General features: G+C 35.6%; 1 protein-coding gene across 1 annotated transcript in view; it reads right to left on the reverse strand.

Moving 5' to 3' along the window:
* Positions 1 to 12,774, reverse strand: part of C2CD5 (C2 calcium-dependent domain containing 5) — a gene marked incomplete at its 5' end in the record, with an annotated part of 56,748 nt that extends 43,974 nt beyond the window's left edge. The window contains 6 exons of the mRNA XM_010019986.1: positions 5,675 to 5,799; positions 7,278 to 7,476; positions 7,902 to 8,057; positions 8,455 to 8,550; positions 10,809 to 10,980; positions 12,688 to 12,774. Of these exons, the coding sequence (XP_010018288.1) occupies positions 5,675 to 5,799; positions 7,278 to 7,476; positions 7,902 to 8,057; positions 8,455 to 8,550; positions 10,809 to 10,980; positions 12,688 to 12,774 (835 nt within the window). The remainder of the gene's footprint in view (positions 1 to 5,674; positions 5,800 to 7,277; positions 7,477 to 7,901; positions 8,058 to 8,454; positions 8,551 to 10,808; positions 10,981 to 12,687) is intronic.
* Positions 12,775 to 13,221: the final 447 nt, after the last annotated feature.

Below are 13,221 nucleotides of genomic sequence, written 5' to 3' on the forward strand. Positions count from 1 at the left end.
TGAATGAGATTATTCATATACATCAAAATGCAGTTATTTCTTTTAACCGAAGACTGGGAGATCTGGAAATAATATCAGACTTAATAATGTATGTTAATTCATTCCTAACATTTAAAAAAACTACTAGGCTATCATTACCATATATTCATACATAAAAATACTACAGTTTTTAACAAATATTTTTAGCTGTTCTTGGATAAGGAAACAAAAAATATTAGTATCCGTATAGTCCCATCAAAAAAATATTGCATTGCTTTTACTATTTGACATTAATTCTAAACATCATTGTCAGGGACTATACAATATTAAAGACAGACAAACATAGCATAAATACTGGACATAAACTCAAAAAATACAAACTAATCAAAATAAATTTCTACAGAAAAAAGCAGCAATATCAACTATTTAATTTAAATCTAGGAACATAATGCATGTCAGTGAAATGGAAAAGGAGGCAGGACAAATAAAAAGTTTGTATGGGCTTAGTTTAAAAAAATTAATTTAAGGAGCAAAGTTACTAGCCATCTGATAGCTATTATTTCAATAAATAATGAATGAATTAATGAGTGAGTACTTGTTCCATGCAAAATGTAGGAACAACAAAGTGAAGGGAATGAGAGGATGTTAAAAAAGTCAATTTTAGTCCAATTACCAAAGAGAATTCTTCAAGAATAAAGGAGAAAGGTCTGTAGTATAAAGGTATGTTTCAAATCCTGTAAGAAGTTCTGAAGCTGTTTGAAGCTTCTGGGGCAGAGGTGAGAGATGGTATGAATAGTCATGTAGCCAGCAGTTTTCAGAGGCTAATTGAACAAAACCACAGGGTTATAGAAGGTGTGTGTTAAATGCCCCTATCTCAAGTAACAGCAACATTTTCTTAAAAGTTTGTTTAAAAGGCCATAATAGATTGATCCTACCAGAAGCAGCCAGAAGCAGCTCTTCAGTGAAAGAAACACTTTTCCTCAGAACAACTGGGCTGACATGGCTAGGGTGTAGAGGGTTAAGGCTAGACCCCGAGAGGAGGAGACAGGACTTTTTAAGATGTGGGGAATCACAAGAGAGTGTAGGGGAGCTGGGAAACAGGAAAATCCTAGGTCCCTGTGGGGAAGGTGCTGTGAAGGAAAATAATAGAGACAAAGAAATGTAGATTCAGAAGATGACCAAAGAAACAGATGAAAGAAATCAAAATGAAGCTTTTTTCCTCAAAATGAACTAGCACTTACTGCTAAATTATTTCTCAACATACAGAGAAATGGAATGACAATACAGCTCCACAATGTGAATAACCAGCATGTTTTTAAAAATCATGACCTAATTATCTTTATTTTGAATTTAATTTTTTTAAAGCTATGGTAATCTAATACATATTTCAAATTTCATACAAAATTTTGTAACAAAATACTATGGAGTAAAGGCTAAATAACACAGTCTTCTCACACACTTAATCTGATTACCTTGATTATTTAGGTATAAAAAGTTAATTTTCCAGAGAAGTCATGGATTTGTTTTATGACTTTTAAAAGTCATGCATCTTGTAGAATTCTAAGCTCCCATTAAGGAGTTCCCACCTTCTCAATTTCCTCCAAACATATATTGTGTCACATCAAAATCTATTACCTGATATAAAATGTCATGCTTTTTGTCAGCCTTATACTCCCTTAGTTTGCAGTGGTATAAAATTCATCACTTCACAGAAGAAATCTAACTTCAACCAAAACCAAGCTTTCTCAGCACAGAATAAACTCCCCTCATATTTAGACCAGATATCGACCAGAATGGATAACATGATCACAATTTTATTTTATAAAAGACATTAAAGGTAATATTCTCCTTATTTGGTGCTACTGAAAGCTAGATGCTTAAGCAGATGCAAGTTTCAGTCTCCTCTATTTAGTTATTCATATTGTGGTATCCGGACTCTTTTTTCAGGTTAGTCTCCATCTCAAAAACATGAACACATTAGCTACCTGACTGAGAAATAAGGAAGGCCACAATGTACTGCAGAAACATCAGAAAATGCTTCACTTTCTACGTCAGCCATTCTGAGTAATGGGTATCACAAATTTGATAATATTTAATGTGTCATATGACATTCAAATTTGATTATTTTTTTTAAACACTAACATCACCAACCTTCGCACCGAAATATTCCCACTTAGCAACAGTCTGAAGTAATTAAAACAGAAGCCTGAACATATACAGTGAATTGTTAAAAAACAACTGTCCTGGGTTCAGCTACAGCAGTCATTTTTTCTCCTTCTTAGTAGCTGGTGCAGGGCTGTGGTTTTGACTTTCAGTCTGGGAACAACACTGATAACACTGGTGTTTTTAGTTGTTGCTAAGTGATGTTTACTCTGACCAAGGACTTTCTCAGTCTCATGCTCTGCCAGGGAGGAGGGGAAGCCAGGAGGAAGCAGAGGCAGGACACCTGACCCAAACTGGCCAAAGGGGTATTCCATACCACAGCACGTCATGCCCAGTATATAAACTGGGGGTAGTTACCTGGAAGGCCCAGATCACTGCTCAGGTCGGGCTGGGTAGTGGTCAGCGGGTGGTGAGCGGTTGTGTCCTCTCCCCTTGTTATTTTCCTTATCATTATTATTGGTGGTAGCAGTAGTGGTTTGTATTATACCTTAGTTACTGCAGTGCTCTTATCTCAACCCATGGGAGTTACATTCTCTCGATTCTCCTCCCCATCCCTCTGGGAGCAGGTGGAGGAAGAAGGTGGGGGAGGGAGTGAGTGAGTGGCTGTGTGGTTCCGAGTTACCGGCTGGGCTTAAACCATACCAACATACTGAATTCAGTATGTTACGACATTATCTTCTGCACATCACCACATTTGTGTAAAAAGTAAACCAAATGACTAAGGACATACTGCCCTTTTAAGCTATTAAGATTTAAAATCTAGTATGTCACACCAAGATGCAGAATTTTTAAATGCAACTAGCAAATCCTCTTAAGGCAAGTTTCAGTAGCATAGTTAAAAGCTACTAAAAAGACAGTGCTAGTAAGCAAAAGTATGCAGCCACTGTTAGCTTTAATGCTAAAATGATAGCCAAAAAATATGCTTATATACTTGAAAAATCCCTAAAAATAAGAGGTACCAATTACACAGTCTGTTTCGGTTCTGAATGAACTGACTCAAGATGAAAGGGCCAAGGGCCCCATCCACCTACATAACATTGCCAGGAATTATATAAGGTTGCTGCTTTAAAAACTTGACAAATTCACAGTGAGTTGCCACCTCCACAAATTCAGAACATTTATAGCTATAAAAATGACCACCTACATTACATTTAAACTCTTTACATGACAAGTTACTAGGGAAAAACTGACCAAAGAAACAGGTTTTTAAATACTCAGTAAGCCAAACACATGAATTTATGGTTCTCCTATGTAATAAGCACCCAGTAGGGTCCTTTATACAAGTGACCATCTCAAGTCAGATAAAAAAACAGTCAAAAGAAAAAAAAAAAAAAGCTTTTGTTTTTTTTGAATACAGAATAGAGAAGATAGCACTAAGAAAGGCAGCTTTCTAACTGGGAACATTTTTAAACAGGTATCTAGGGGGAAAAAATGGGTAAAGTATTTAATATAGCTGCATTTTAATGCAACATTTTACTTATCTACTTGGAAAAATTCTTGAAAGGGATGCTCAAGTAAAGCTGAATCAACTACTTTAATATGCTTAAAAACTGTCTGATTAGATGGAGACAAGAATGTTTTGAGCTTCAAATACCACAATTTAAAACACCATTTAAAAAGCAACAAAACTTTTACGAACAACTCTGCAAAATATTTTGCCCTACGGTAGCAAAACTCTGGGCAATGGTCACATAATGGAGAATAAACAGACAATAATTCTTTGAGTTGTGCTGATATTATTACTGGCATGATTCTAACCACAAACTAAAAAATAAGTAGGGAAGAAACAATAAGTTGAAGAAATTATGACAGACCAATGGAGAAATAAAACTGGTTTTTGAAGATGGCTAGAGTATAATTTGTTACTCTCAAGATGTAGAGTGGGTATGGAAAGCCATTTCCATATACCAAAAGGAATAAAAAGACAGCAGCTGCTACATTCCTAGTATTGCATTTGCAAAAAGGAGTTAAAAATCACAGATAAATGTATCCAATATACTCATCGCACAACACATTTGGCTTGAAGACTACATAGTTTTAATTCTACTGTCTCTTAACATATTGTGGTGAGAAATGTACTCCCATGATTTATAATATGAAATGGAGGAAATAAGAAAAAGGCAATTACTTTGGAATCCCTCAGCGCTCCAAGATTTTTAATTTTTATTTGAATACAGTTGTGTTACAAATGTTGTTTTAATGTTTTTCAGAATAGTGGAAATATAGGCAGGATTTAAATTTTAACCCTATAGAAATTCTTTCAGGCTTGAGGTATGCTATCTGAAGTCTCCAATGTCCACATCATTTTGATAACTTAAATGCCAAAAAAGCAAAAAGGGGTTGAATGGAAATATAAAAAGAGAAACACAAATTAAACAAAAAGTGGGTGGAAGCGCCTTACCAGTTTTGGGTGTCAAACTCAAATCTGTGTCAGAAGAAGAGGACTGTCGACTGTAGGACTTGGAAGGTGAAAAGGAATAGGTTTGGTTTTTCAGAGGGGTGGAGGGTCCTGATGAATGAGTATTGGGATTGGGATCTTCATTGAAGGGAAGCCTGCCAGAAGAAGGTGGAAACATATTCAGTAATCCTGTGCCAAAGGACCTGGCTGACAGCAGCATGATCCAACACCAGGATGGGATTGGGGCAGGGCCAGCAGCTATTCCTTAGGTGCGAGACTGGGGATGAGGCCAGAGGCAAAGAAATGCTGTTTTACCCATTCAGCATTCTACATTTAGATGCTGATAATCTACAGTGAAACAAGCCAAATGAAAGGCATGAGATGTGACACCAAAAAAAAAAAAAAAAGAGAGAGAGATATGCAAAAAAAAAAAATTGAAAACAGTTTATGGCTTAAAAATCTGGTCAAATACACAATGCTTTGAGTTAGTTTAATAACGAAAAAATGATTTTAAATTATATTTGTGTTTATACATATTCATACATTTATGTATATACACACATATGCATTTTAAGGAAAAAATAAAAAATGTTTCCTTATCCTATAGCATCAGCAGCATGCCACAGCTAAAAACAGAGCAAAAAGGAGAGTCTTTATGGGAGCAACTATACTGACAAACAGTTCATTTATGCACAGATTGACTTACCTGCTCTCTAAAACCATCTCTTCCACAAATGGCACATACCCTTCCTATTACTATTTCAAAACCTAAATATCGTATCTGAATTACACTAGAAAGCAATCATGAACTCCAATCAAAAAATTATTCCCTCCAAAATTGTGAACATTCCCCAGATACATCAACTTGTTTTACTTCATTTCTTTGAAAACAAGCCTGTTAGAAGAAATGAAGAGTGTGGCTTTGTGAAAGACTCCAATGCATTTGCAAGGAACTACTGCCTTGTTTCAGCAGCTGCACAGAGTAGTTCTTCACTGACAACAGGTGTCTCTATGAGAAAATGAGGGAGAAAAGATGGGTGGTAACCTGCCTACACTCCCTGCCTGCCTGCACTTTGCAGCCACTGTGCCTGTCGCCTGTCTCTCCCCAGCTCTTGAGTCTGAGCAGTCTCGTACCAGTGTAGATGAGAGTGGGAACAGACACAGAGAAGTTCTGAGTAAGTCGTGAGCCAGTAGCAGTGTGAATTGGGCTGTTGTGAGTCGAACGGCATCCATGGCTTGGCGGATGAACCAGCGGAGACCTGAGAGAATTTGCAGCCAAGGTGGAAGAAAAGAAAACAATACATACAAACAGGTTGCAAAGTTATGTTATAAATGATTTCAGGGAAGTTTAGCTAGAGGAGATGTCTTATTGTAAGCAGACTCTAAGTAGATTTAAATTCCTAGCATGCAAGAGTCCAGATGAAATAAAAAGAGAGAAAGGAACAGCTTAAGCACTAGCTTGTGAATGCGTAATTGATTCTTTGGCAACAGGGCATCAAGTTAGTAAAGCCAGGAATGAGAAGTATTAGTTGATTTTGCTGGTTTTGAGAAACACTCCCATTTTTGGACTGAGGGATTCTTACAATATCCACCACCAAGCTGAACATGGATTATCTAGGGGGTGGCATTAGCACATTTTGCTCCAGGGTGAAAGCTACTGATCTATGAATGCTTTTTAAATTGGTAGCTACCAGGCCCACCTTGTTTTTTAATCACCACTGTTATTTTATGCTGCATTGTATCCAGAAGCTCTTTTGATGGCAAATTTTTAAAATTAAGACAAGTTAAACAAGCTATGATTTAAAAGAGAAACCAGTAATTTCGCGAAGTGAGAGCATACTGATGCCTGCATGACAAAAATGCCTAATCACTACTGCAATGACACAACAGTTAATGAAAATGGATACTTCAATTAATACCTCTGGAATCATAGCATAAGCAGTATACTTTTTGGTGCTGTTTTTTCCTTCCAGAAATTGGATTGTTCTACCAAACAGAAATGAACTAATTTATCTAAACAACAAAGTAGTAACAACTTACAGATAACTGCAACTATTTTTCTATTAATTTGTAAGCACATTTAAAATACGTATCCAAACTGTGCTTGGTGCTGCAATAGGTATCACAAAAATCAAGAAATTCTACCTCTCATCATGAAGTTTTTTCTGAAAGTACACTATTTAACTTGACCTGTTTTGCAACAGCCCTACTTGTTATACAACAGTAAAAAGCAAAGCACACAAGAAAAGACAAGACTACTTTAGGGTCATTCACTAAATCACTGTTAGAAATGTCTGAATTCAAAATTTATCTTTTCTTACATGCTCAGCATAAACACATAAACCTGATTGTACTGAACTTGGAAAATCTTGGACAGAAGCTATGTCATAAGAAGCCCTCACATAAATGTTTATTGTACAAACACAGTCAAAGCAGAACTAATTATTAGTTCGTAAATTGGTGGATCACAACCCAAGGATATGTAATACTGTTGCTATATAAATTCAAAAAAGTCCTATTAAGTAAGGATTACCACTCCAGCTTCTAAGGAAATAACACAAGTAATCCAACCTATAACATTTCAAAATTGTGCAAGATAAACTGAGTTGCAGAGAAATAAAACTACAAAAGAAAAACAAATTCTGGGGGGAAAAAAAAAATCACACCAGTTATGTAAAATTGAATGAGTATGAAAAGAAGAGAGATGAAAACCTACAAACTATTAATTCATACTTACTCCTTCATTTCTTTGGATGGGGAGTTACATGCAGGTAAAAATGCTGATGGGTTACTTAATTTATCCAATGTGCAGGCTGTTCCTATGGCTCGCACTACTAGTCCAGACTCTCCCTCCAAATCAAAACACTGCAAATAACCAACAACAGCATTTCCTCTCATCTCAAGCACCTTCAACCCAATCTTCCTTTGCAATTCACCTACAAGACAAAAGGTAAATAGCTCATAATTGCAGCTGAAGTATCTCCCACATAAAGACAGGCAGAGTAAACTGGGGCTGTTCAGCCTGGAAAAGCTGCGTGGAGACCTCATAGCAGCCAGCCTACCAGTATCTCAAGGGGGCCTACAAGGATGCCAGAGAGGGACTCTTCATCAGGGACTGTAGCTATAGGACAAGAGATAATGGGTTTAAAGTTAAACAGAGGAAGTTCAGGGGGAAAAGTCAGGCATAATGGCCATCAGTTAGAACAACAGAACCTTCAGAAACAGAAGATACTGTGAACTGAAATAATAAACATAATTACTACCAAAAATCATATGCAATCTTGTTTTAAGCAAGTCACGTATTTGAATAGCAAGTATTTTCAAAAGCAGCAATAACCATTACAGCCTGCATGTTTAATACCTGACATGAGTGAAATAAGTCTTTGTCTAGCCTCATTTGATGCCCGTGGAGTACGAATTCGGTCTATCCACTGGTATTCTGGGTCTTCATTAACTACAAGTTCTTCCACAAATCCATGTATTATTACTGCTCTGTAACACTTAGGAATAGATGTAGCTGTTAAAGAAAAATATATATATGTATATATATATTTAAAAGATGTAAGGCATAAGTCTGTGAACTAAGAATTCCACAAAAAACATAGAATTACATATAATGAGTGATGTGAACAAGTCCAGAAATTGACACACACGATTTTCTGTTAAAATGCCGACATACCCAAGGGGGATATTTACATTTTTTTAAAATAAGAACAGTAAATATTTATTAAGAAACACTAAAGCAAACTAAACAATTTTCTGCATTTGCTACTTGTATGGCTTCAATGTAATCTCCGCTGGGCTTATGCAATGAGCTGGTGAAAAAAGGGAAACTGACAAAACAGGGAAAGAAAAGAAAAGAAGGGGCGGGGGGGGGAATTTTCTTTTCAAAAATACTTTTCTCCTCTACTTACTGCAAAAAAACTTCACTCCACAGGATGACTGCCTAAATCTGTTTAAATCATTGAAGAGATCTACTTTCACCACCACATTGATCTCCCCACGTATACCTGTCAATAAAAATCATGAAAAATCAGAAGTTGTATCAGAAGCTAATATAAAACTAGTCATATTAATTATTCCATAGTACTAGTAATTAATGCACTTTCTATCACCAGCAATTTAGTTTTTCTGCAAAGGTACTACAACCCTGCTAGAATTGTTCAGTTCAACTGTCAGTTCATGTGTCACTTCTAGCCTGGACCAGAGGAGCAGGAAGGTATTTCCTTGCCTCTCAGATCTGCTGCAGAGATGCTGTCTCAGAGGAATTGTCTAGTTCTGCCAAGCCTTTGAGGCTGAAGCTATGCAAGCAACAGTCCCCAAATACCTGCTGCAGTGACCAGGACTTCAGAAGAAAAATGGGATTAGGAAAAGAGAAGCCATCCAGACTCGTGATACTGCAGTGGCCTCTGCTACGGTGTGCAATGCTCCTCTACAGTCTCCCAGCTCCTCTGCCCTACACCGTCAATGAACGATGGGTATAAATCAGCATGTAAGTGCTGTAACCGTCCCAAAACGGACTTACTTTTTGTGTTGGAAGTACTACCTTTGCATATAGCTGCTTCAAAGCTGGAGTCCTGTCCACATCACAAAACTCTGACCAACATCAAAAAGCATTTTCTCCCTGAAATGGTTTCAAAACTGCAAGAAAACTATTCTCTGAATTTCAATCCAATGAGAACATGCATGGTTCTTTCTGGAACCAGAAAGTGGTATGGTACATATTTGTAAAATACTTTGACTATGAGAAGAATTACAAAAAAAAAGGTATTAGAGACTTTTTAGATAAAGCTTAATTTTCAGCCACAATTAAGCATTACTAATGGCGTATTTTCTCAACACACAGCCATTCCTTTTTGATTTTTCTACTTTCTTATTCTTAGCTTTTTCTTCTTTTTCCCCACCCAGTAACACAATCATTTCACATATTATAGGTTCTGACATATTGAGGACTACATTTCTTGATGAGTCTGATCTAGTGCCTTCAGAAGCCTTTACCACGGAAGTATATGACACTCAAACAAAAGCATTAAATTTGTACATTGACTCTGACATTATTACAATAAAGTTAACTACATCTATCTTCCAAAATTCCGATAGAAAGAAGTCTCCAGTTACTACAGCAGAAAGTGCCTTAGGGTCATGTTGAGGTGCAAAAAAAAAAAAAAAAAAAAAAATTTACAAACTTTTGTTTAAAGGAAGTATCAATTACTGTTTGCCAAGGATGAAGATAATTAGAACCTACTGGTATGAACATGAAAATATAAAAATTCTAATTTTACTTAAATAGAAAACAACCGTGAAATGCTAACATCTAGAAAAATATAGAGAAATCTAATTCTCTCAGTGAAACAAGTTGTACACATCCCAAGACAGGTGTTCACCTAATTTAACTTCAAACAGAAATGTATAATAGTAAAATGTCAAGGGAATAAAAAAGAAAATGTTTATTTCTCAAAAAACAACCTCTTCAATGTAACTGTTTTAAACATAAAAAATACTCTGCATCAGTAATGATGATCATCTAGTGAATACTGTTAATTATGTTCCAACAATGATTTATAATTAGCTCTTAACATAGTTAGGTCTATGTAAAATGGATAATGAACAAGTGTGGTAATGGCAATGACACAGGTGTTTCGCAGCAAGGTATTCAAGCAGCAAGCTAATTGCTGTAAACCAACCTTGACTTTCTGGAACAAAAGCTGTATTTCATTAAAATCAAAGACAAAAATATCATTAACTTCATTTTCTCATACCTTTACGATATTCTGATGAAATCTACCTAGCACTGAGAGCAATTTCTGCAAGGAAAAGGATTTTCATCCTGTATTTCATCCTGAAGGTATGTCACATCCTGCCCCTCCATCTCAAGTGAAGTTTATCTCACATCTCAGGAAGGCACACCCCAAGTAACTTCAGCAAAAGTGTATTCTTTTAGTAAACACATGGCAATTGGAAAAGTATATCTGGATTACTTTTTATTTTAATCTCAATTTTGCAGTAACTATTTTAAATACCACATGAAGATTTTTTTCCACTTGTCACAAGTTTTATGGAAGGCGTTCTGCCAAGCACTGGTCTGAACTACCATGACAGAAATTTTCTCATGCCTGAAATAAGGAAAAACCCACCAGAAAAGTAGCTTTCCAGCTCCCAAAGCTAAAATTATTACAAATTTCTGAAGACAGATTACAGAAATGAAGATTGTAAGAAGAAGATTACATCTCAAACAACATTGTTTTACTTTTAAATTAGCAAGTCTTACCATGAATGGTATCATAGATTGGAAACCATCCTGAAATAACTGTAGCTGCTTCACTGTAGAGCAAAGGATCGATATCTATGTACACTTTGCCAATGGCATCATTAGCACTGTAGGTATCATGGTCAAGAACTGTGATCTGGAGAGGCTCATCCTGTAGCTCTTCATCATCTACCTAGAAACAAGTATTAACACGCAATCTGAGTATTTTTTAAAAATGCAGGAAAACATCACTGAAAAAAAAAAAAAAAAGAGTTAGTTATGTACAGTGTCTTGACACTGATAGATCTGTAGTTTTGATTTCCTGTATCTAAACAACACATTCACTTATTTCGATTTTATGCTTTCACAAACTAGCGAGATCCTGGAGCCACAGTTACCACTGGGAGAACAGAAAGCAAGATTACAGTAATTACACATTTTAAAATTGCACATAATTTGTTTTAAGTCAGATTCCTTAGATTATTTACTGTCCTGGGTTCATTTACCCATCTCCACAATACATACTTTCCATTTAGAAGTAAGAGAAAATTTAAGATAAAGCATCTCAGAAGACTATTACACTCTGAAGTTATGATTATTGGTGTTCTCACCCTCCCAAACTCGTCAGTGGCTTAAAAGAGGACGTTTTACACAACCCACTGTAAAAATCCAGTAATTTCAGACATGCACTTTACTAAATAAATGCAACAATCTACCTGCAGACACCTCAATTATTTTTTAGGATATACAAAGACAGAAATTCTACAGCTTTTTGTGTTGAACATCACAAACCATGAATCAGGTTTGCCAGGTGCAATGGGATGACTCATCTAAGTGTTTACAGCACTACAGCCCTACAAAACGATCAAACTGCACACACATACAATCTCTAAAGGAGCTAGTGTTTTTCCACTCTTTGAAATGTGGAATTCTTTTTTTTTTTCCCCTCCACTGTTGCCGTTTGGCTCTTTTGTCTCCCAAATCCATTTTTCCATGCAAAAAGATATAATTTGGAGCCTTCTGCTATTGCCAAAACACCTCTTACAGAATTAACCCTCCACACAGATCAGCTCTTTCCCCTCCCTCCAAAAAATGACCACAGTAACTGAAAGATGAAAAAAAAAAAAAAAAAAAACAACACCTTTTTAGTGAACATGGATTGCTGATTAAAAGATGTGCTTAATCAGGCATCGTACTGAATAACAATCTGTGTAACCTTACTATTTCATATTTGCTCAAAAACATTTCCAACATGACCAGCTATTACATCACTTAGTATGTATACATATGGTTAGAAACACGTTTATGCTGTGATATTATCTTAGAACACTATAAATGAAACAGTACGATGCATTCAATTTTTTTAACAATTAATTTATCCTAAATATCCTTTTTTTTTGTTATTACTAAAAAATGCAGGAAAAAATTTAAAAAAGAATATGTGAACACTTGTTCATGGCATAATGTCAAAGAACATCAAGTGCATTATTTTTGTAACCCAAGGTGACATTTTAAATACCAATTAACTTTTCTTACTAAAATTACCCCTTAAAAAAAATACAAGTATACCCATACCGATATCTGAAAATCTTATTCTTAATGCTATTTTCCCCCCTACTTTCACCTCTGCCTTGTCTTTTTTAGTATTACCGAGAGTAACATTTGAGCTGGATCCAATCTGGCAAGCTTTCATCTTTACAAACAGTTCTGAAAAGCCAAAGAGACACCTTTAGCAAACAAGGTCTCACTGCAGATAGGTTTGCTGAAAAGGCTTCATGTGTATTTAAACAGAAAACACTTCACCTCTCAAAGCTCATTTTCTGCCTGAAATGAAATTATTTCATTAAGAGCACCTAAACCAGAGTGTGTATATAGATACAAATGCTTAAAAAGTACTTACTTCAAATTTGAACCACTCAGAATTCCACTGAGGATTAAGTGATTTGGGATACACATCTGTCTTAAATGTTGTATTTCCAAATTTTACCTAAAAATACAAGCAGTTATTAACAAATACTAATAAATTTAGAAACTCATCAATTCTATACATGCAAATAATTTCCAATACATTATTTCAATAATGTCAACAAATCCTTTTCAGTGAGGTCAGCTTTTTTAATCAATTCACATACATGAGTAAGTAACTTTCCATGTATCAACGATGCTTCACATAAATCTCTCCCAATATTAAATTCCTTTTCCTCCTTAATCACTTGAGAAGTAGAAATATCACTTTTATTGGCTATTCAAAGTCACTTGTATACTCTCCTTGCCTTCTGTTTAGAAATCACGTAAGCAAAAGTATTCTACCTAAATATTAACAGCTTATGTCCCATTGCTGTTCTCTCTAGGGTTTCTAAATCAGCTTTATTGACAATTTATAAAAGAAATACAGAAATAAGAATGGTAACATTGGTAAATTTGTTTCTTAAAT

Source organism: Nestor notabilis, unplaced genomic scaffold (assembly GCF_000696875.1).
Source record: "Nestor notabilis isolate BGI_N333 unplaced genomic scaffold, ASM69687v1 scaffold12480, whole genome shotgun sequence".
Taxonomy (NCBI): Eukaryota; Metazoa; Chordata; class Aves; order Psittaciformes; family Psittacidae; genus Nestor; species Nestor notabilis.